The following is a 25,322-nucleotide window of genomic DNA, read 5'->3' as shown; positions in this document are numbered from 1 at the left end:
TTCTTGGCTTTCCGGGGAGTGATGTTGAAGGGAGGGCCTGGAGGTCCTAAGCTTTTGGGGAAAACATCAACCCACATCTGGAGCTTCCCCTGTAGCAGTGGAGAAGATGGATGAGGGATTGTTTGTTGTATACGGTTTTGTCACGGTAATCCCATGGAACTGCTTATTGACATGCTTAAGTATTAATTTTTGCCACAGAGCAGAGCTCACCCATGTTACCAATGTCAGAGCTTCTCTAGACTTCAGATAGGAGCAAGCCCAATCCTTCATGTGACACAAGCTTCTACAAATGAACAATGCCAAGAATTCACAATAGGGATGTTAATTCCTAGTGAATTCAGTGCAAGTTAGAGGCCTAAATAGTTCTCATTCTGGAGGTCCAACTTCCTGTTCTCTCAGAGGTGGTATTAAGTACAGTGTCATTTGTGTGGCTGATAGTTTGCAGCTGGTGGCCTATGCAGTGTAGATGATCCGTCCCCTTACCTAGACTCTGAAGTAAGGCAACCACTGAAGATTATATACTCTATTTCAGATGCAGGCACCTTTATTTTTGCAGTTAAGTTTTCTGGTTGCTGCAGAAACTTTCTTACAAATACAACCACTGGCGAGTTACTAAATGCTAGAAAACAAATGTTAGCCTTTGTTCCTCTCTAACAGAGAGGTCCAATGTAAGACTTTGTGTTTAAACTAGCACCTTTGGATCTTGTAGAGAAATTACAAGATTGGTCTCATTTGTTGACTGTAACTTGGAAGCTCTCAAGCCAGGCTGTCTCCATTATTTTTGGTGAGGTATTAAATACATATTTCAATTTATTTCAGTACTGAAGTAATAAATCTTTCCCAATTTCCATTCTGTCAGTGTTTAAGGTGTCACTTGGGGGGTCTTAGTGGCAAAACTTAACTGCATTTTTTTTACATTTCTAGACTAACTTGCCTTAGTTTCTCAGTCAAATAATGTTTTATAGCCTTCTTCCCCCTGAGTGATACCACACCACTGACAACATGACATCAATGCAGGAATGCTCTATCTCTGTATTCAAGAAACCAGAAGTAAACTGGCTCATAGTACCTGAGAGATGTTGGGCTGGAAAGTGCTATATAAGGTCCTTGTCTCCACATGTTCAGGTACCAAACCCTGGGTTCTGAGGATATGAAGGGCCAGCCGCTCTTCACCTGGACCAAGATGCTGATGCAAAATTTTGTTAGCTTCTGAAATGAAAGAAATGGACAAAGAACATGAGTTAATGAACCAGAATTTGGATTTGAACTTAAAAACAATTTTAAACCAGATATTTAAAATTGAGTGGAAAACTATGCTCAACATTAAAAAAATCTTTTTTTTTCTAATTTTCCATAAATAACAAAAAAAAAATTATATATGTATCAATGTGTATTTAAGACAGAAATACAGAATAAGTGAATGAGCTCACCAGCTTCCTCCAAAGTATAATCTCGTCCCCCGTAGTTAATCTTCCTACCATTCTCAGAGAGGACAGGAGGAGCATAGCCTTTAAACCTGGCTACGTTTTGCAGTAGCTGGGTTGGTTTTAGTTGATCACGCCAGGTATTCACACCTGAACTTTTGGGAAGGAAAAGAAATACATCATAAAATTATTCAGCAGTCATGGCATTTACATGTCACGTAAAATGTATTTATTAAACTCATTCAGAAGGGGCAGCACTGTAACTGCCTAGATTGAGGCCACTTGGGTTTGAGACAGTGACATAATTTTGTACCAGCTCTATTACTTTCCAAGGCAGAATGCTTTTTTCTTTACATATCAAAGTAATTTACACTAAAAGATGCCTTCATGTTTATTTCCATGAGTAGGTCATAAAATTCTGTTAAGTGTATGTTCTCTGGACAGAAATAACACGCATTACCATGTAAAGAGAATATTAAAATGTTTGACATCGTGGTTTTAAGTCAAGGTTCTTCTGAACACTTTGCAGCTTATCTTGGAATTCAGATGCTAGAGTGAGCACAACAAACACCCATGAGAAGCCATAGCCTTGGTTTTTAACCATATAATTTTTAAAATGCAGGAAGTGCAGGTTTTTGGTAATAATTTTTTGTTCGTTGTTTTTGTTTTTTACAGAGACTGGTTACTATATCTTACAGATAAGACATTTTTAATAGACAGAATGACTTACATGCAATACTGCTGTGGGATGCCACAGTGAGATCCATAACGAGAAAGGAATCTGTTCTCAAGATCAATTATGGTTTCACCCACTTTTTCATCCCGAGTCAATGTGTCATAGTCATAGACTGAAATTTTCAGATCCTTTTCTTGAGGCAAGAAGCAGCTGAGTTCATACATTCTAAACATAAAAATGTCCAGTTAATGCTATTGCTCTTTTGAGCACTACTTTTTATTTTTAAACTTAAAACCAAACCAAAACAACCCCAAACTAAAACAAAAACCAACTTAAGCACTTTTGAGTTTATTTTTGAGCAATACCCTTTACAAGATATTAAAGAGATGCCAGAGGGGTGGTAGATGCCTCATCCATGGATGAGGCCAGGCTGGCCAGGGCTCTGAGCAACCTTATCTAGCTGAAGATGTTCCTGCTCATTGCAGGGGGGTTGGACTAGATGAGCTTTGAAGGTCCCTCTCAACCCAAACTATTCTACGATTCCAGTGCTGATAAATCTAGCAGTAGTTACTGCTCATACTGCAATTTCTCTTTTCACTTATTAATGAGTCCATTAGCACTCCTATGGATATTACATCCAGTATATTCCTTAGATGTTCTCTGTGCAGCACCTTGAATTGGGACGGAGAAAAAAACTAGTGTGGGTCTGCCAGCCACTTTACAAAAAGGATGGTTGGTCAGTCCATAGCATGTGTGTGATTAGAAACTTTACTTTTTTTTTTACCACAATAAAACCACAGCTGGAGCCTTAAAAACTATGGTCCAAATGTGTGCTTGTATGACTAGAAGGGATTATTCTGTCATCTAGCTGTCCTACACCAAACAGACTGTATAATTTTCTCAAATTAATTATTGGAATTTACTTCCAAGACATGCAGCCTCAGGGTTTGTACTGCTGCTGAATCTGTTACCTTTGAGGTAAAGTATTCCATGGTTAATTATTCTCTGCATCTTTTTTTGTTTTGCTTTATTTCTAGTGTAACTTTTAAACTGTGGCTTCCAGAGTAATTCTGGAAAAACCTGGAATCTTGAAGGTACTTTATACCCATAATCAAGTCTCTTTGCTGTCTATTTCTTTGCATAATCCGAACAATTGGAATCCTGCAGCACATCATTACAAAGTAGGCCTTCCCAGCTCTTTATAATCCTTCTAGTCCTGCCCTCCTGACTTTCTCATATATTAAAATCCTCCCCTAACTCTGGAAACCAAGCCAGACCCAGAATTTTATTAGTAATTATAAAGATGATGTAACCTCCCCATTCCTAATTAGTATTTTTTCTATTGATATATTTCAAATATATTGTTAGTCTTTGAAGGAAAGACCAGTGTACGGGTAATATATGTTAAGCTGATTTTCCATATTCTATAAGCTTATTTTATTATTCTTGTATGCGTAACAAAGGGCAGTTTTAATACATATACATTATTTGACTTTGTGCAATTTACCCATGCGATACAGAAAATCTGTAGAGTAGCCAAACACCCATGTTGTCCAGTGATTTCAAAGGGAAATGCCTTATGCAACTTTACACACGGTTAATTGTCAGTATATAACTATGACTACAGCATTGGATATTTCAAATAATTGTTTATCTTAAAAAATAGGAAAACATTCTAAAATACAATAAATTGAAAATACAAAAAAATTTGTTACCTGCCAAAAATTGGGTTGAGAGTATTAGGCACATAATTATCTCTGTCTTCAATTACTTTTTTACTCAGGGATATTTTTATATAAGGATCACACTATTTAAAAAAAAAAAAAAATATTGTTAAGAAATAGTTATCAAGACTAACTTTATTTGAAATATACTGCAGCAGACTTAGCTCACAGGCATCCCAAAAGCAAAAAGTCTCACCAGCCCATTATTATCCTGGGGTTGAAGCTGCAAAGCTCGAACAATGTAAATTCGCACGATGCACTCCTGAGGCCCGCTGTCCGGGAGCTCACGGAACTGGCGAGGAGGAGCTGGAACAGTGGGATCATCAGGCAATGCATAGATTTTAAAGGATCCCTAAAAAATAATGTAAAGACTGAGTCAAGAGAAATGTAGCAAAGTTACTGTTAGGTTTGTTTTTTCTTATTTGTCCTCCACATTCACACTCTGTTTTATATAGAATAGCAAAATTACAGCCTGATCCACAGTCACTTAGAAGTCTTTTGGTTTGCTTAAGTGGAGTTTGGATAAGACTTACTACAAAGGCAAGGTTATATCCTTACCTGATTTAAATCAATACAGCTCTTTTGATTTCAACAGTTACTTGGTTTTCTGCAACTGAGAATATGTAATATATACTCCATAAGCATCATTTAATGTACTGTTCGTTTTTATTTTTTTCTTTTGTTTGACCTTTGGTTTTTTTTTTTTTTTTTTTACATACCATGTTAACATTATTTTAACATTTAAAAATCACAGAGAGTCACAGAAATAGTACCAAATACCTTTTCCAAATTTATTCTAAAAATGTACTTTGCTCAGAACACCTGCAGGTGAAGCTTTAGGCCTGTTCACGAGGTTGTCTGGTAAAGTTCTGTACCACAGGTACCAGGGAAGGTCACAGCAGCAGGAACAGAATTGCTTTTAAATTAGCATGTATCACATTTAGTGTGAGAAACATGTAGCTATACATGCCTTGAAAAAGAAGTGCCTGTACCTAAGCAGTTACAAGCATCTGTTGCCCCTGTTAGTGTGTCCATGTTTAAGCTGAAATGCTTGCATGTAGACTTACTTAATTAACCACTTACATACAAAGCACTGCATGTAGCATTTGGTTGTTGCCCATTATTTGACATTTACCTTGAATTCCCCAACCACTGATGGATCATCGCTGTCCTCAGATTTGCCTCTGTATAGCTTAAATGTGTCACAGAAGTCTGTTAAGCTGTTAAATTCAGGTACCTTTTCCAATTCACAGTCGTATACCTTAAAAAAAGAAAAAGGAGAATGAAAAAAATGCAGTTTAGAAATTACCGCAAAGAGCAGCTCCACCATTGTGGCATTGCAAAGTGTATTGTATGTCTGATAGAATATCTTAAGGAACCAAAGCATTTGGAACATTTTTATTTTTACATCTAAGTGGAAGCAAATGCAATGCTTGGAGAACATGCTATCAAACTTCATTTAGGCCATGTTAAAAACAGAATAAATAGCATTTCACAAACTTATCTTTCTTCATGAGATGTATTAGATGAGAAATGAAAGTGGTCTGGCTTCAACTTCTAACCAGACAGTAAAAGTACTGACCTTCTCTTTTCATTCTTTCTGAATGTGTCTGTTTATTTAGGATCTGCCTGGCACCAAAAGAAGTCAGGAATAAAATTCTATTTGACTGAAGTTTAGATTAAACTCTTAATATATCTCTTAGTAAATGTAGTTAAGTAGAAAAGAAGCAAATGTATCTTCTCAAAACCTTCATTTCACCACATGAATTAGTAGTGGATATTTACAGGAAATCATGTACAGTTAAACTCTGAAGAGCATTTAAAAACAAAGGGCACAGCTCTGAACAGCTTTTGGGCCTATAAACATTGAGATAATTTATTTTATCCTGAGCAATACCTTTAAAGTGTCATATCCTTTTTTAATATACTGTCCACATTTTTCATGGTCTCCTATTGAAGCATAAAATTTGCTCCACCAATCAACAATTTCTTCCTCCTTAAAGAAAAGCGAATAAAAAAGTGTTATTGAGATACAAAGCCTTTTTTATATCATGCTGTACAGCAGAAACAATGAACAACAGAAACTACAAAACATACTAAAAGACAGTATACTCTAAAACTTATTATCAGTTAAGTAATAGTAAAGGTTCATCTGAGAGAAAATTAGAATGTGAATATTAAGGCTAAAAACACGGAATTTCTCTTACCCAGGTTTAGGTATCTAATCTATAATCCAGCTGTGTTGATAGTCAACAGCCAGCCATCTCCAAGCAAGCAATTAATTGCTGGTATCTAGAAACCTGTCGCAAACGACTGACTTCTGGAGGTGAGTGTATTTCTCTCCTCCATCTCTGGGCAGGGCGGCACATCTCTTGCCACCTGAGTTCTGGAGTAGTTCAGTCAGGGCAAGGGAAGGGAATGTATGCTCAGCTGGTGCAGTCGTTGCTTCAGCTGCTATGGAGAAACATTGTCATACCTGGTATTCATTACAGGAATTGCATGACTGTAAATACTACAGTGAACACGTTGAAAACTTCTCCTGAGGGACAAATGTGCTAGTTTGCTTTCAGGATTCCCATTTATTTCAAAACTGTTGCCTTGTAGTAACACTGGGACAGACCTGTAACTGCTCTAATCATGCACCATTCCGTTAAAACCAGTGGGGATTGTCTGTGTTGTGACAGAATCTGGCGTTTGGAGATTGACCTTAATGTTTACCAAAGGCACTTGAAAAAAAGGAGCAGTGAGTTTTGCTGTCTTGGAAATACTTTAGTGAGCTTCAGGAGACCCTAGGTGTTAGCAATCTATACATTCCACTAAGACAGTTATTTCTGTGGGGTTTTTTAATCTTTATTTAAGTCTGATAATCACTTTGTTCAATAGTGTGATATTTTCTGTGCTTATCCATAGGGATTGCATAATATCATTATCTGCCCCTGAAAATATCCTTCGATTGGTAATGAATAGTATTCATTCATGGTGTAAATTTGAAAAAGTCTTTAAGATTGTTTGAATTTAAGTAGAGTCTTAAAGTATGTGAGCTGTTCTTTAAAATATCTAGGGGCTTTTATTTCAGTCATGCATATTTTTCCTAAATTTGCCATTTTACAAGTTCACTGTAGGTTTTATGTCAAGCATTTTCAGAGATTACCATTCTCATCCACATGCTTCAAATGCTAATTTAGGGGCAGTATTGATTTATTGATTTGCAGTTGGGGAAAACCAACGTGTAGATTTTAAAAAATAATACACATTACCTTTTCCGTAAGCTGGTCATGACGATCAATTGGTAAAAAGAGAGCAAAACAAAAACAGTGGTAAGGATATGATTTTTTATGACTTTATGAATTCTATATAGTTAAACAGACTTTAAATGTTTAGGTTTTTTATATAGTATGTACGTAAAGTAAGTTACTAACATCAATAATTTATATATACTTTTGAAGAATACTCAGTCATCACGTTTAACTTTTTTCCTGCTGTTATGTCCTAGATATTAAACTGGAGCATATATATAAAAATTTTTAAAAGCAGGTTTTTAGGACTGTAGGACTTTATCCCCCTGCGCTTTGTTCTTCATATAACAAAGCAAAACTGAAACTTGGTTTTTTCTATTGTGTCATTGCAGTGTTCCACTCTGAATTGTGTTTATTGATTTCCATGACAGCATCATCTATGCCTTCATCTGTGGTTGCATAGAGCACTGGATCTGATTTATCTCATTTGAAAAATGTATCTAGGAGCACTTGCAAAACTGAATCTATTCCAGAGATTGTTTTCCAAACAACTTTCACATATATAAAGTTCAAGTTATTTTTTTTTTCCTTTTTGAATATTTAGTTCTTTATAAAACAATTTGCTCAACAGCCTTTTCCCTTTTCCTTCCACTATCATTTTTCAATCGGTTACAGGCTGTGGATTTTCAGGAGTCTGGAAGAAAGTGAATTATAAAGTACAGTAACAACCAGTATATATGTCTATGGATTTACCTGTATAAATGTATTAGCAATCTACACAATCCAAAATGCTTCACCAGTTAAATCACAGATACCATAATTATGACCATAGTCCATTAAGAGCAAGCACCATGCATCCCATTTGGAAGCTAAGATTAGCAAGTGTGATTTCGGATAGTGTTTATGCATCATACTATGTGTTTTAATTTAAAGGCATAATCCATAAATTTTTGTGCAAAGCAGAAGAAATATGCAAAATGTTTTATGAATACAAGCCAAATGCATCAATAGATCAGGACATCACGCTGGTATATCATGGTCATTTACTTCGATTTGCAGTCTCTAAGTAATTCTCTTGCTGGGATGTGCAGGTGTACTGTATTTGTGTAGTCTTGTCTAACTTGAAATCAGAAATACAGGGTTTTTTTTTTTCAGATTTGCACAGGACTAACAGAGGTTCTTAGGGACATGGTTTAGTGCTAGAGTTAGGTTAGGTTATGGTTGGACCTGATGATCCTGAGGGTCTCTTCCAACTGAAATGATTCTATGATTTCTTAAAGGTAATTGGGGTGGTTTATTCTCAGAAACCACGTCATGTAGTGATTTGCAAAACTTACAGGCAGAATTCATGAGGTAATTTTGAATACTTTGCCATATTTAAATTTGTCTTTGTTTAAACACCAGTTTGTAACGTTGACAATATGAAGAGTAGTTTGCATAACTATGCAATAATAATTTAAACTCTCAATTCAAAGCCTCTTCACAAAATACATTGTGTAGAACTCTGAATCTTTCATCAAAGCATAATGTTGGAAGAGTTTAAATTAGGGTTTGTGGTTTTGTGGTGTTTGTTTGTTGTTGTGATGTAGGGTTTTTTGTTCTCTCCTTGATATACCTTCATATGTCTCCTCAACTAGTGCACTTGGTAGCTTTGGGAAGAAGAGATTAATTAAAAAAAAAAATCAAAACCTTAAGACCTTCTTTAAAAATTCCCAAAGCAAATAATGCATTTTCAATATTTGGGTATTATTGTTACTAAAACTGGTAAGCAGGATGTTCTCACAGAATGCCAAAACACAGAATAAAATGCCATATAATAAATCTGAGATTTTGGAGTGAAATATTCACATGGTAAAGATCATGTAATGGTTACTGTCCTTTTTTTTTGTAACGTATCCATCAACTTTACTGCAGATTTTATATATGAAGTTTCTAAGACACTAACACTGAACTATTAGCTTTTGGATCCTCTTGAAATTATGGGAAAAAAAATAAGAGATAACGTGGATCCCTAGAAAAGCTAGACTTAGAATTTTATTTACTGTAGATTTATTTTACTCTCCACAAAGTTCACTTTTAAAGAAAGTTTTACTATTAATAGTGTAGTTAAATCCTGTTGATTTTGTGCTTTTAGTAAATAGATGCCAAATAAATTGACACACAAAGTTTTTAATAGTTAATACATATTGTACAAACATGGTAAGACTTTCGGAATAAGGATACCTTAATATTTATGACTAATTATACTAGACTTATGAGCATCATCTCCTCCAAAATCTCTGTATGAAATAATTGTCAAGAGAAGTCCAGCCTTGTGACCACATCCCATTAACATTCTTCCCCCACCAACCCCTGGTCTGGTCATCTCCATGCATTAGCTGGGGACATACATACATACATACATGCACTGTTGTTGGAGAAGCCATTTTGCTGAGTGCTGCTGACATACTGCTTAAACACTAGAAATTGGAATGTAATTGATGAAATTTTGGTATTTTGTGTCCTCAGGGTGTTCTCTGCATATCATTTACACTTTTCACAGTTGCACTAATTTCAATTTGAATTGTTTTGAATATTCTTTCCTCTGTCATAGGGATGCTATCATTGTATCTAATGTTATATTTGGCTTGCGTGATGTCCAACTCAACAAAACAAATTGTGTTTCACCTTATGTAGCATTTCAGGTTTTCCCTGCTATAGTTGAAAATGTGTTTCACCTTATGTAGCATTCAAAATTTTCCCTCTTCTGGTTGAATTTAACTACACAAATTCAATCAATTTTGCCAGTGAGTTCAAAGTGATAAGTTTTCTTTGTTGTTTTGATCTATTTTCTTAAAATTTTTAAAGGAAATAAAAATTCTCCGTACCAGCTATGAAACATTTATATTAGAACAGAAGGCTTAATTCAGATAAAAGTTAAAGACTGTTGTAAAAGCCACGACTCTGATAAAATGAGCAGCCAAAGGTCTGTGTTACCTTGGCTTTGGTTCTGTACCCACCAAAGCAAACACCTTCTCGTAGCTCCTTTATTTAGAAGCACTCAGTCTGTGCAAGATCAGGCTGCTGTAACCATCAGCAGTGGACAACTGGGTCAAGTTCTACCATATGCCTCGGTAGCTACTGAACAAAGGAATTCACTCTTAAGCTACTGGGTGAACTCTACCATGCATAAACAGCTATAGTTTTATGTTTACTATATGAAAACAGAGGTTAAAATGATTAATGTATTTCCTTTGCTTTCCTGTCACAAAGTAACTTTGTTGCATCTTGCTTTGCAGGCAGAAGGTTGCATATGTTTCTGACAATTTTGCTGTCTAGATAGTTTCTCAGAAAGCACAGATCTGAAGAAGAAAGTCAGGCATCAAGTTTCAAAGCTTACCTGAGCCGCTAGCAGTGGCTGCGTGTCTTCCATTTCAATTACTGTATCCTGGCGAGGTGCAGCAGAAAGGAGACTAACTGTAAGCCAAAGATTTTATTAAAGCAATATGATGTAAGGAAAATATCTTACTAAACATTTTCATCAGAGTTGAAGTCCAAACAGTTACAAAACATGTAAAAGAATTCAGTGGCTGTATGTTTGATCCTCTAAAGAAAGCAATTAGTTGCCATCTGTTGCTAAAAATACACAATATGTTTTTGTGCAGGATATGCAAACATTTCTAGAATATGTAGAATTTTTAAAAAGAGTAAAACTTGGAAAAAAAATATAGAGGAAATGTTAGCATTGTATTCAGAGCATTCTTGCTGGAATACTGGATCATGATGTTGGTACTTAGTGTAGGGGTAATATGCAGGTAGTTAAATTCCAAGTTGATCCTAAAGAGGAACTTCAGGGAACCAGTTATTATTAATAACTATTAGTAACTCTGAGGGTGGACTTGCCTTTTCACTCTGCCCTCTTATGTACCAGCTCCACAGAATACTGCATTAATACTGTGATTTTTTTTTTCTCTCAGATCACGTTATCTCTCCAGAGGTACACGAGATGGCTATTCAGCAGTACAGTATGCGGAGTAAACACTGAAGACAGGTTATTCTAGCATAAGAAAGTAGAATTTTTCATTTTCTAGCTGTTTACCTTTCAGTTGTGGTGCAATGTCTTCTTTAGCAGTGTAGGGGTCACAGCGAAAGCTTTCCAGTAAATCAATAGTACACTGTCCCACGATGGGCTTCCGTCCAAATGGCCTGTGGTCTATTACTTTAATAACAAGAGATGGACTGTACAGCTCCTCTTTTGGCAAAAGCTAAAAATGAAAGGTCAGAGTTTTTTTATAATGCCAACAGAAGGAAAATGAAGACTAAAGATTGCCTTCCTAAATTAGAGCTGTTACTTCATTTATTTAATACTGAACTATGTTCTATGGCTGTTTGGTGAATGAAAATTTCTAACCTTATATTATGATTTAATAGAAGTCAGTAAGGAATAAGTTTAATTGCCCAGATCTTGAATTTTCTTGACTCTTGCATAGATCCCATCCTAGCAATAAGAAAATAGCCACACATCTGCAGGTAAATTGATGCTTTTTCATATATATATACACTGCACTGAATTATGCATAGAAGATGGTATAATTTACCAGCAATTGTACAGACATGTTTATATGATCTTGATTAGAATTTTCAGGCTCAGTAAATTGCTTAATGTTAAGTCAAAAAAGGATGCGTAAGTTTTTCTATTCATTCTTGCATAACAAAACCTTGAGCTTTCAAAGTATGGGATAACGGATTTTTGCCACGGATAGCTGATATATAGCTTTTTGCAACGTACAACTTTCATGAAGAGAACCGAAGATGGAAAATTCGGTGTCTTTTTGAGGTTTTTGATCACCACAGATTCCACCCTTTCACCCCCACATTCCACAATGAGACTCGGAGACATAACAGGTGCCAGCTGGTAGTTTTTCATGTTCCGCAAACCCCAAGCCAGGATCTGTAAAATAAAATCTAATATAACCAAAGGTAGAAGAGACATCAAGATGCTTAATGTGGTACTCAAAAAAGTAGGAAAGCAGAAATTAAGTATTTTCCATAATAAAATGTGACTGGCAAAATATTTCAGGGTAGTTCTTCTAGAAACATTAATGGAAAAAATGAAACTCAAAAACACAGAAAAAAACCCCCTATATTTCTCACTATATTTTTTTCTTAAGCAAATACACAAACTTACTATCAGGAGGATGACATGACGGTACTTGTACTCAGTTAGTTTAAGAACAACCCATACCTCAACAGCTGTAAGCTGAACTACTGGTCTGATTCCTTGAGGTACCATGTAAAGCTTTGGTGCTCTTTGTGATGGAAGAATCGGAAGGTTGGCACCACTCTAGTAAGACACAAACATGAATATTAGTTTCTCTCATCTTCCTTAAATGAAATACCTTGCAAATACGAAGACAATTCTTCACATTATGACTCGCTGTGAGAGGATATATAATATATGATATTATATATACACACACAATAATGGTAAGAAATACACACCTTGTCCTTCAAAATAAGTTCTGCAGCAAAAAGAATGTCTCCACTGGCTTTGCCATTATTTATTACAGGATACCAGAGCAGTTTCGGTGTGATGTCCTCTTCTGGTATTAACTTGACCATGGGGGAACAAATACTTCTTCCAAGGAATTCATCTTTACCCTGCAACCAAAAACAGCAATCTTAGCCATTAATGTTATTCTCAATTAATATAAATAAATAAATAAAACCCCAATCAGGGTAAAAAGCATTCACCTACCACTTGGTCACTGTCAAAAAGTTCAATAACAACATTAGGTGGGTTTTGCGCTACTGTCTGTGGGCTCCCATAGATCTCAATTTCATGAAATATGAGAGTTTGGTCCCATGTAGGATTTAGAGTTGAATGAATGATCTCGGTTGTTTTGCTTTGATGGAGGAAAGAAACATGAGCATATGGATCTGAAATATCATGCAAAGATTAAAAACACAGCGTTACAAACAAACAAAACCCCATCAAGCCATAAGGCATACAGGCACAATTTTTATCAAATATAGTATATTATTTTTCTTTTGTCATTACCAGTTCTATAAGCCATTCTATTTAAAACAAAAGCCCACATATACACATAATTTACATTTAATAGAGCAAATTCCATTTCGTTACTAAATAGCTTCCTTTATTAATAGTATAAATGAAAATGATAAAACATCTTGCAAATCAGAAACAAAATCTGAAAAATAAAATGAAACACTGGCTATACTAATCTCCCTTTAGTTATTGTCCCTAGAACCTTTTTTTGCTTGTTGTCTCCATTGACATACAGCTGTACAGACTCATAAATAATACAAAGAAATAATTCTAGTTCTGACTAGTTGCGAAACAACATTCTCCCAAGCTGTATTGCTCAGATCAAGTTTTGGTTTCAAACATGATTATTTATAGCAATCTCTTCTTGTAAAACAGCTGAATGATTAAAGTGGGCTAGGCCCAGTGGCAGGTCTTTAAATCATCAGGCTCTATAGAAGGTATCCGATGATGGTCATTAGCATTTCCTGTACAAATTGCAATTACTACAGACTGGAGGCTATTTTAAAGGTTATCTTTAGATCAGTTTCAACAGCTTCTGACTAAGAACCTGAACAGAGTTTTACAAAATTTGGCTAAAACTTCAAACTAGTTTTAGAGGAAAATAAAATTAGACATGCTAGTTTATGTGTGACTGCATCTCGGGTCCCTATCTTGAATTCTACATATCCAAATTAGAGGCATGTATTGTTGTTTCTTTGTATTGTGCTGCATTTTGAAGTAAGACCAAATACACACAGGCGGCTGTATAAAACACTCCCCTAATTTCAGAAAACAGCACTAAAATATCTGTAACTCTATGTCTTTTGTAATAAATTAGTAAATGCATCACACTTAATTATTAATTAAAACACGGAGAAAAAGAATGCCATAAATGGAGATTGATGGGGAAAGAAAATTCTAGGCTGCCCATTTCATCTTTGTCTGGACTTCTTTAAAGGGAAGTGTAAAGGCATATTCTAACAGAATCTAATTTCAATTTGCCCTCTGACTACACTGTGGAATTTTAATTCTAATTAGCAAAAATTAAATACTCGATAATCTGGGTATTGAATTAGCCTGACTACAAAGAGGCCAAATGGATACAACACTGTTGGGATACCTAAGAGCTGAAAATTGCCATTACTATTGAAAAAAGGGCAACAGGTACACTTGTATGAACAAACAAAAGCCATGCTTATTAGTAAGGGGCAGTGTAGTTTTCCACAGGTTCATCTCAGTAACGCATTAATGTAAAATACTGAACGCTGAGAGGCAGTTGGTGACATGACAGCCATCCAGCTTTCCTCATCCTTGCTTTTGTGCGAGCTTCCTGCAGGACAGCTTAGGAGCCACATGTAGGCTTAGAAGGAGAAGCTAAGGAAGGCATAGGGATCAGTCCTGGGAAATTCAGACCTTATCTGAATTCCCATTCCCTCGCTGAGATTTAGTTGGCAGCAGCAGGTGCTGCACATTCAGAGCACTTATTTTTGTGCAGCTCCTGGGGCAGCACTGACCAAATCTGGATCATATGTAATGAAGCTGAGATTTCATGGTGCAGTTTCAGTAGCTGGAACCTACCCCCAGACCTTAAAGATTTAAGATATTCTATAGCTAAATCGAGTTACACAAGTGGGTTTTCTGCCCCATTATAATGATTTTTCCATACCTGAAAAACTGTCTTTGTCTAAAGCCATGAGATTTCTTGCTTGGTAGACGTAACAGCGAAGGTGGTAAGTATATACTCCTGCATGAAATAAATAAAAGAGTTCAACTGCGTTATGCAGGCTTCTTTTCTGCAATGAAGATATTTTGAGTTTATAAAAATGCTTTACACATTTTAGCTCAAGCACTGCAGCACATTTCTGCTTTTCTAGTAACAGGTGTACTAATACCAACAAACTACCACCTGAAAGCGTTTATTCCAACACTGTTTAAAGCAGAAATTAAAAAATAAACATAACAAACATACAAAAACCAAGCAAAACACAAAAAAACCACCACAAGACTAAAGCTACTTGGATGTTTTTCATCGCATGATCATCTAAAAATTCCTCTATTCAAAAATTCCTCTTTGAAATGCTGTGATAATCCAGTACCTCCAAAGAGAATCAAGAACTGGGCATTCCTGGGCTTAATTTAAGTGTTCACTACGGCACTTACAGGGACCTGGGAGTTTCACATTTTTAGCTGTTAGGTCTAGAAAGTTAATTCCAATTGCAACTCTATCTGTTTAGCTACAAGATTAAAAAATAAAATAAAATCACTGCAGTTAAGGCGGACTGGCGAAAACGTGAGAGCAGCCCAAGCCCAGGACAGCACGTGGCTAAGTTACTTCAGCTTTTCTTTAAAAGATGTAAGCTCTAACCCTTTCAAGCCCTTGGGAAAATCTGAGCCACACACAGCGTCAGTGAGCTGAAACCTCTGAGGTCTAGTAGGAAAAGGTGCCTTTCTCCTCCTATTGTGGTCATTATTTAAAAGAAACCACAATAATCTTCCTCGGCTTCTGAAAGCCAAGATTTAACATTTAGGCTCCCATTCCTGGGGGGAGATCAAGTTCTGCAGAGTCCAAATAAAGACAAGTGTTCCAGTCAGAGATCCTCAAAAAGGATTTTGAGTCTTAGAAGTGGATGCGATTGGCCTTTTTTCCTATTAACTGACAGGGGTGTATCCCATTGCAGTGATTCCAAGGCATTGAGAGCCACTCCACATTGGCAAAGTTAACATTTTGTTCACTTTGCCAACTCACCTACATGGTCTTACTGCTTCCTCTGGGTCAGGCATTTGTCTGACCCTGCATTGAGCTGGTTAAGTGAGCTGAAACAGCAAAAAATTGGTTGTACATACATCATCTCTGCTGGCTTAGCTTCCTGCATTGTTATGGAAGGACTTTAAGGCTAAAAAAGCATCATTTAAAATAGACTAAAATTCAGGTGCTGCAATAGCTTTAAAATTCCTGTCCTGTACAGGTTTTAAACATGTCTCCATGACAGTGGACTGAAATATCGAAATGGCTAACTAATTTTTCTTTTAGTAGCCTAAATAGAGCCCAATCAAGGATCAGATAGTAATTGTAACAGAAGGTACGTAAACCTATATGTAAACCACAAAGAACTACAATTGTGTTTGAGACCAGGGAGAAACAGATATGATTTACAAGAAAGGAATTGTTAAAGAACCTACTGTCAAAGTAGCAGGAAACAAGTGGTGTATTGGCACCAAACACCTTTGTAGCCGACTCCTTGGTTTTGTCTGGACTCTTCCCTTCTCCATCATCAACACTAGTGTCTGCTCCCTGAAGTTATATACAGAAAAAACAGTTACTGCATATTTACAAACATAGAAGGAACCTGATAAAAGTAAACTGTTTGTGGGAATATACAGAGTTTCAGTCTCTCCTCCAGGACAAGGTTAAATTTAGTTTCCTGAGTAAATGTACTTAAAAAGATGTTTACTCATATCTGAAGGTCATTTCTTGCTGCCATTGAAGCTGGGCAGAAGTAAGATCCAGTCATTTCATCTTACTTTCCAGACATTCTGGAGATACACCAACTACCTGCCAGCTCTTACTGAAGGAGAGGTGGCAGGTGTTCTGCACTGCGCTGTTGCAGAGAACTGCTCTAAGGCCTTATCCTTACCCAGGAAGGATACGCTGAAGAGAAACTGAATCGAGAATTTTTAAACTCTGTGGAGCCACTTATGAGGAGAAAGAAAATGCTATCATGAATCATGGTCGACATTTGGTGCAAAAAAGAGAAACAAACCAAGAAAAAAACCACAAACATTTGTTAATGCTATACAATCAGAGTTAGAATAATTAGTTTAGACAAGTAGCTCTCTCACATAATTTGCTCCAGTTCGTATTTTGGTAAATAGAGCTTGTCTATGAAGCCATGTTAACCTGAAAACTTGAGTAGTGGTGGTCTGTTTGTGATTTATGACATTCTGGCTTCCCAACACTTTGTTTTCCTTTCTTGTGTTTGTTTGTTTATACATGCAAATATTAATCACAGCCAGCTGTTTCAGTGCGTGTTGTTTCTATGCACCTGAAAAGCTTGAGCTATCTTTTCACTTTACTTATAGAAGGCTCAGCTAGTAATCTGGCCTTTTGCTCTAAATCTCAGATAATGTAATAATAAAAATAATTTGAAAAAGAAACTAATGAGCATGTTATGCAGGAGTCACTACTCTTGACTTTCATGGTCCCTTTTCAGACTCTAAACAATTTAAATGCTATAAACTCTATTAGTTTCTCAGTTATACATCAATCTAACAACTCAGGGATTAAAATATCTGATATACTAATTGTTTATTTATGGTAGATTAACAGATTGAATTTATAAAGACTTTTGATACTCTGTCCCTTACCAAAGCACCTTCAAGTTTAAAGATAGCTGCTGCACCATGTGTCTCTGAGGGAGCCATTTTTCGTCTCCATCGTCTTCGACGGAAAGTATCAGAACTGCGTTGTTTCCAGTGAAATTTCCAGCCAATCAAGGAAGCGTATTCCCATCCTTCTTGATCTTCATATGAAGACATTCCCTGGAAGACATAAATCCGTGTAATCCAGAGTGTTGTATAAATGTAATGAAAAACATCAGAACTTGCTCTGGCAGGCATAATAATCCCCTCGTAAACCAAAGCTGGAAACATCAATTTACAAAAAGACAAAAGGAATATAATGAAAACATACAAGGTTGTTCTAGATATTTTTTGTTTGGTATTAAATTATTTTTTCTGCAAATGAGTAATCTCTCGTAGATTTTTTCTTTTAAATAAACTCAAACTGTTACAATGTTCCCGTGTCTGACTGTCTCTCTTCCGCTCACCCTTTCTGCTGTTACGACTTGAGCTGGATCCCTCTTACGTTTCCGCACCAGTCTTCGTCGTCGATGTGTATGATACATTTTCTCTGCAGCAACCCATGACTTTGGTTTAGTGTCTGGAGGAATTGTAATTCCATATTCCCATCCTAAAACAGAATGGATTGGTTGGTATATTTTCAGAAACACAAGATACAGAGAAGAAAACCACAGGAAATAAAGTTATTGTACCTACAGAGGATGAAGCTTTAGTCACAAGACTATTTGATATTGCAGACCCTAAATGCCCAATAGCAAGGGGGCAACTGATCACATTTGTGATGATGCTATGTTATACTATATATGACAGTAACAATCTCAACATTAAAATATATACATTTAAAGTTAGTTTCTTTGCATTCTTGTTTTTTTTCAAATGCTAGGTATATTGATATCACATTTTCATACTTCAACACAGGAAAACTCATCCTTCATTTTTAATAAGAGTGGAATGTCCTTGTACTCTTGCAACTCCAGCAGCTTGGCTTTAAAAGGAACACCTACTACTTGAACTCTGAACATAAAACCTTAAGAACTGGTAAACTTGTTACTGCATGTTGGCACTACAAATTATAATTCAGTTGTCAGCTATCTAGGACTCAGGTTTTTATTTAGATTTATCCCTTATTAAAAAGTTACTGCAGACTCCTACCAGAGGTTCCAGTTAAGACAGACATCAGTACTCTTTAAGATTACATTTTTGTTCTACTCAAACAGCTATTTATTTCACTTCTATTTAAAAGCAATAACTATTTGAGAGGTTTTATATGTTTTAGAACAAATTAAAATTGATAGTTTTGCAAAATTCTGGGCTTACTGAAGTCTTCTCTGACCTTCCCTTTTGCTTTTACTATACATTTTGTTTTCCAACCATCAAATCAATGTCCTGTAAATACTTTGCTAGGAGGGATTGAGTGCTTTTTCCTATTGCTGTAGAATCCACATTATTGTCTTATGAGGTTGTTTAGATCACAACTTTCTAAGCTGGTAACAGTTTTAATTTAGTGTAAGTAACAGGCATATAAAAATCAAAGCAACTCCAAGGAAAATGGTGGCTCTTTGCACTTAGGATTTTTTAACCTGGTCAGGTTGGTAGTATATCTAATCTGAAAAACTCTGTTTAGAAGCATCAGATTCTTCACAGAATTGCCTCATAATCAGTTTCACACCGTTAAGATTTCATCCTGATCAGTCTTGCATGGCTCCTTTCCCACACAAATTCAGGCAGTTACTCTGCTCTCAACAGTACGGGAATCCTTCACACACTTGTGTGCTGTGTGACCAACACAAACAGGTTCCTGAGTTCCTTTGGTCCCCAGACCTCCTGATTCACCTCTTAGCATTGCTTGGTGACTCGTCTCCTGGCTAAAGGCTCCAGTTAAATTACCAGATGGATCCAAAACTGGCTTTGCCACAGATTTGTGGTGCAATTATAGAGGCTTCATGTCTCAACTTAAGCTTCTGACTTCTTTAAAAAAAAACCCCTCACTGTCCCTAATCCATATCTTACAATCCTAACCATTGGATGCATTAACATTCAACTTGGGAAGAATGTTCTGGAAACTTATTTCAAACAAGGATGAGTTCCATTTCCAAGCACACAGTTTATACTCACACTTTTCTCAACTGGAACCTCTCACGTTATTAGATTGTTGTTTCAATTAGCCTTCATTTTGTTAAATTTGCCAAAACTTTTGGCTCAATCTGCTGCTGCAATTAAGACTAATCTACAGCTTCTTAGATTATGTGATTCGCTCTCTAGCAGGCACTTATAAATGCATTTATTACAAATACTGTTCAAAATACTGTCTATTTTGATCAAGAAAGGATCAGTGAGAACAGCAAGTTTGATTGAAGAGTGATTAAAATTGAAACAGAAACAGATGCAGATAGTGAACACTTTCTCAAGGTCATTTTATCTGATTTCTTAAGCAACTGTTATCCAAATACTTCCTTGACATTCTTCCATAGGGCAATCACTATTCTGCTCACAAGTCTTGACATGTGTCGTCCTACAGTATCGACTATGACAGATTGTCCTAATAATCAACAGATAAACAGTAAATCTTACCATGCTCATCCACCGCTCTATTTAAATCGGATTTCCAAGCATCATCTTCCCACATCCATCCAAGAGGACAAGTGAACTCACGTGGTTGTGGAGCTTTTTCTCCGTTCTTTTATGCAGGGAAAACATAACAGTTCTGTGCATTAACAGATGAAATACACTGTGTAGCAAATCCTATAATTTCTTTTCTTAAACCTTTACTTATCCAGTGAAAAATACAAGTCTTACCACATCTGTGTAACTGTCTTCAGCTGCTTTCCATTCCCCTCCAGGATAGCGACTCTCATTTTCATAAACTTCATCGGTGAATTCAGTATGACCAGCATCAGCTTCAGTCAACAAACTGCAAGAAGAAAGCAAATATAATATTAAACAAAATATATTTTAGTTCACTACAGAGAATATATAGAAACAATGTACAGAGAATGTGCACACGTGCTGGAATCCTGGATTGTACATCTTTTTAAATTTCTTTTTATTAACAGAGAGCAATGTAGCCCTCATCTACATGAAGGCTGCTTATTTCCTTACAATGCCTTCCTAAAACTGAAGCAACTCCAGTAGTAGTGAGCAACAGAAGGAATGCATGACTAGCAGGAGGGTTTTAACTGCTGTGTAATTCAGGATCTGCCTTCAACACTCCATCTTATTAAAAGAAAAAACATCATATAGTTACGTGTAGAAAAACCCAGACTGCCCATAATAGTTATATGCACCTCTAATTTTTATACATCTACCTATGCAATAAAAATTGGCAATATATTTAATTCTGTTCTCCTTTATGCTTTTGACAAGGCAAATAATCAGTTTGCTAATATTCTTCTAACTTGCAAGTAAAATAAAAATAATAAGAGAACATTAAATCAGACAAAATAACCTTGATTTCCACTTGTGATTAACTGTGATGCAGAAAGTGCTAAAGTATGTTCTAAAACGCCACCTGCTGGTCAAATAAAGCCATGCAGATTAGTTTCCAATAAAAGTGGGTGCAAGGCACAAACTCCTTATGCATTTTAACAGTAGTTTTTTCCATTGTCTGAGAAAATATCTCCATGTCTGTTGTTGCTTTTCTTCATGTCAGATTATTAATTGAAACAAAACCCATTCATTGAATATTGAAATAAATCTATCCATCCATACCTATAAACTGATACGATTTAAAAATGGATCCAATAATAGCACATATTTTTAATGCACAATTTTGCTATAGCCACAGTCCTGCATTTTTGTTTTTACCATCAGAACACAAGAACTTAAAGTGGGCTGAACCTTTTATTTTAAGAAAAAAATTATTTCTTTCTCATGCTGGCTTTTGTTTATGACACAAATAGTGTACACAGTCTGGTTTAAAGCCTGGCAACACAAATATCTGACCTGGCACAACTCAGGAATTGAAAACCTCTGACAGAGCGAGTCTGAACCTGCTAGAGCTGAGGGAGGATTGACACCTGAATTCGGTTTGCCATACAACACCACAACGTGACACCACAGCCTTAGGCTCTGAAAACAAGCCCAGCCTTGAAATAACCTGTGACGGTTTTTTTAACAAGCTCAATGGAACTTCTCAACATTTAATGAAATAAACACACAAAAAAATTTCCACTGTATGCAAATCACCACGCCAATGCTGTAATGGTGTTGATACAACAGGAAGTGCAGATTTATACTGGATATCAGGGTTAAGTTTCTATCTGTGGAAGAACTACCTGTCCAAGGGTCTTTTCTGAAACCATCACAGCAGGGTGTGAGAACCTGACATAGACAGAAGTGATCCTCGCAGTAGCTTTCTAGGAAAGGAAAACTATTATCATCCTTTTTTCAAGTTGAGGCACTGAGACACAGAGAATATAAACCCATCATCACATGGGGACTTTTAAACTGGAAACTTGCACGCTTTATTCTACTTTTTAAAAAAGGTAATGTTAATTTTAGTGTTATTAACCAACTTTGACTCTTGGCTGGCTTTTGCTGTCCAGTTTAAAAATGCTTCTCAGCCAAGAAAACAGAGAGGAGCTTTCACTCTACAGTCTGAGATTAAACTCCTTTATTGCTGCCTGCATAAAACTAAAAAAATCTGACCTTCTTTCAGGATCAACCATCCATTCTCCTTCCCACTCCCAGCCCTTTGGGGGTAGAAAGTACTCTCTTTTCAGTTTGATTTTTCCTGTGACATCAGAAAACTTGTGGCGACCAACAAGTCCTGAGGTACCCCACTTTCCAAACAGAAGAGCCTGATTTTCATACTGTTTGAGAAAAAAGAAAAAAAAATAAATACTTTAGGAACAATAAAAAGCTTTTAGGAGGAAAAAAAATATATATATTTATGTAAATGTTACAACAGAAAGATTCTACTATATGCTTAATTTCTCTGAAATTAAGTACTCCCTTCCCACATTACTCTGCATTGTCGTAATTAATAGTAGTCTTTCATTTTATTCTATGCTGCCTGGTAAACAATGATTCCACTGCTAAACTAAATTATGTTCTCAATTTAATGCCTCTCCACAACCACAGTCAAAATCCCTGCAAATTACATCTTCGTAAATAAAATTCCATTACATTATTCAAACAAGTTTCTTCTGTTCCCTAAATGCATGATCCTCTCATTATTCCCATCTCAAATCTCTTCCTATTCATAATCTTTTGTAACATGTAAAGCTGAATTACAGTCTTATCATGGAAGCTCCCAGGGGCGTGATTCTGATGTCAGCCCAATTTATGTAGTATATTTCCCTTCATGCCACTGCAATTATGCATTGTTTAGGATGTTCTTGAGTTTTCTGCTCTTCATAGAATCATAGAATACCAGGTTGGAAGGGAGGACAAGGATCATCTGTTCCAACCTTCCTGGGCAGAAGTACAGTCTAGACCAGATGGCCCAGCACCCTGTCCACCTGAATCTTAAAAGTGTAAAATTGTTGGATTGCTGTATGAAGAGCAAAAAAGAGATATTCAATAAGCCCTTCAACTTTATACTTAAATAATGTCTTTAAACACCCATTGACTATTTTAAGTGACTTACTACAGCACTACTGAATATTTAATCATAGGTGCAATGGTGACACAAGCCTCTGTAAAAATGTCTTGTTTCATTAGCTGTTATAAGACATTGGATTATTTGCACCATTAGGTGATGTGGTATATAAAAGACACCTGCTGCTTACCATTATTGTTAAAAATCTCTATTATATGTTGCGGGACTATTTCAAGCATTTTAATTCTAGATTTGTTAACTCTTACCATTGAAATGTTCTCATTTTGTAGCCTTTTGTCAGCAAAATCTATTGGTTTTCACCAGTTTTTCCTTTAACAATAAATTTTCTACTGCTACAAAAGACCCATTATTAAGCAAAACCACTTGTATCCAAGTATCATTTGTACAAGTGAAAAAGCAATTTAAAAAAACGGGTTATTCACATGCCAAAACATAATGGTCTAGATCCCAATCTTAATTACGCTGATAAAATCTAAACTAAATGTATTTGAAATCACTTGCATTAGCCAGATTTTCACCTGATAAACCAGTTCAGAACCTGGTCTGCTGAACTTCATCTGGTAGGCACAATGGACTTGATCATTAATTGCCTTGAACGGGGTCTACTTGTTTCAGTATAATCAATACTACTCTCCCTTTCTGCCCGGCATGCAAGAAAGGAAAATCCAGAAGAGCTCCAATTTCATTGAATTCCTAACACTCACACCCAAGTTTAAAGAAAACAATGATAGACATACCATTTCTGCAAAAACACTGAATGTTCCCTCTGCAAAGCTATTGAACTTCTTTTCATCTGCACTGAGACCAAGCCAAATGTTAATTCGCAGCTCCACAGGCATTTTAACATCTTTCGTCTTGTCCTGCGGGTACTGGCACACAAACAAAAATGTTCTTTGTTACGTTATGCAGGTATTGTAGCTTTCAGTAAAATATGCAAAGTATATTATACACAGTAACACAGAGGTATGAGTAATAATACATGATTTGTCTGTTCCTGTCCTGCATTTCCTCAAAAGTCAATGATAAATAGTTCAGGAAGGAAACATTCTTTAAATGGTACCTGCCTAGGGCATGTAAAAAACACACACAGTAACAGTAGTATCATCCCCGTTCCTCTATATTCTCCCTTAAGTCTCATCTAGCACTGAGTTTTTAATTATGACAATAACTTAAAACTTCAATGTTCATGTTAGTGTTTCTCGTCAGAAGACTCTGGAAATGCAGAGGTTTTTCAGACTGGTTCACTCAGTGTAGAAGCAACGCATCGTAACATGCTTGAGAAGGGGGCTGGCACAGGAACATGAGATATAGGCTTGTCTACTAGTACTTTGACAAACTCTGTAAATGCTATTGTTCTACAATCAGATTGCCTTTTTCTGGTTAAATTTATTTCAATTAAAGACAATATAAACTTAACTAGAGAAAGGCATTCCTATTCAAGAGTAAGAATCAAAGCATGGATACATACTAGGGAACTTCTGGGTGTATGCTCTTTATTACTTGCCTAAAAACATCCAAAACTTTCAATAGGTTTTTGGAACTTGTCTGACTTACACTAAGTATTCCCTCTGAAAGTCTCTGTTCACATCCAACCCCAGTAACACGTTGAAAGCCTTCTCACAATTTTGAGCTCTTTCACAAAAGCCTCATAGCTGGGGGCTGATGCTGGCTTATGATGAACTTTACATTACAGTTTCTGTGATATTTTGAAGAAGCTATATGCAGTTGGCTTTTAATCTGTGCTCCAATTTGACACCTCATTGTTCATACTTTGTTTCATGCTCATGTCAGAAGGCATTACAGTTTAGGGAGTTAAAGTGAATTATTTTTTCAAGTGGAGGATGAGGGGGGAGAAGAGTACCTTTAAGAAGATTGTTTGGGTCTTTCCACAATATTTACCAGATGATTCGGGGCTTGTTGTGGAATACAGCACTTGGTGTGCAGGAACACGAGCATAAGCCAGTCTTTTCTCCCCTCGGATCATCCATATGATTACATCAGGCATACTGTTTTGTGGCTATGGATTATTTGTGGGGAAAAGAAAGTTAAGAACAGTAATTAATAGAATGTTAAACTAATGCTTACACAACAGAAACATAAATTAGGTTTTATGTCAAAAGGATTTATCACTTAGAATCAATAATTAACATGAATTTATGAGAGAGGGAAGTGTTTTACTTTGCAAGTAATGCAATATATAATTCTGAAACAATCATTAACAAAACATTGAGATTGTTGGAGAGCAAATAATTTTTATTTAATAAAAAACCCAGTTCTTATATTTTTTGCAAATTTTTCTAAAGATGTTTTGT

The 25,322-nt window shown here is 36.1% G+C and overlaps 1 protein-coding gene across 1 annotated transcript in view; it reads right to left on the bottom strand.

Moving 5' to 3' along the window:
- MYOF (myoferlin) overlaps positions 1-25,322 on the bottom strand; it is a gene marked incomplete at both ends in the record, with an annotated part of 69,844 nt that overhangs the window by 4,546 nt on the left and 39,976 nt on the right. The window contains 24 exons of the mRNA XM_080348236.1: positions 1-89; positions 1,070-1,209; positions 1,431-1,579; positions 2,155-2,325; positions 3,816-3,907; positions 4,021-4,176; positions 4,960-5,085; positions 5,722-5,820; positions 7,082-7,093; positions 10,440-10,516; positions 11,139-11,304; positions 11,829-11,990; positions 12,285-12,383; positions 12,542-12,700; positions 12,798-12,979; positions 14,755-14,832; positions 16,269-16,380; positions 17,454-17,627; positions 17,915-18,057; positions 20,019-20,124; positions 20,244-20,358; positions 22,095-22,258; positions 23,748-23,879; positions 24,872-25,027. Of these exons, the coding sequence (XP_080204362.1) occupies positions 1-89; positions 1,070-1,209; positions 1,431-1,579; positions 2,155-2,325; positions 3,816-3,907; positions 4,021-4,176; positions 4,960-5,085; positions 5,722-5,820; positions 7,082-7,093; positions 10,440-10,516; positions 11,139-11,304; positions 11,829-11,990; positions 12,285-12,383; positions 12,542-12,700; positions 12,798-12,979; positions 14,755-14,832; positions 16,269-16,380; positions 17,454-17,627; positions 17,915-18,057; positions 20,019-20,124; positions 20,244-20,358; positions 22,095-22,258; positions 23,748-23,879; positions 24,872-25,027 (3,059 nt within the window). The remainder of the gene's footprint in view (positions 90-1,069; positions 1,210-1,430; positions 1,580-2,154; positions 2,326-3,815; positions 3,908-4,020; positions 4,177-4,959; positions 5,086-5,721; positions 5,821-7,081; positions 7,094-10,439; positions 10,517-11,138; positions 11,305-11,828; positions 11,991-12,284; positions 12,384-12,541; positions 12,701-12,797; positions 12,980-14,754; positions 14,833-16,268; positions 16,381-17,453; positions 17,628-17,914; positions 18,058-20,018; positions 20,125-20,243; positions 20,359-22,094; positions 22,259-23,747; positions 23,880-24,871; positions 25,028-25,322) is intronic.

Source organism: Nesoenas mayeri, assembly GCF_963082525.1.
Source record: "Nesoenas mayeri genome assembly, chromosome: 7".
NCBI classification, from domain to species: Eukaryota; Metazoa; Chordata; class Aves; order Columbiformes; family Columbidae; genus Nesoenas; species Nesoenas mayeri.
This window is presented reverse-complemented; position numbering and strand designations above follow the sequence as displayed.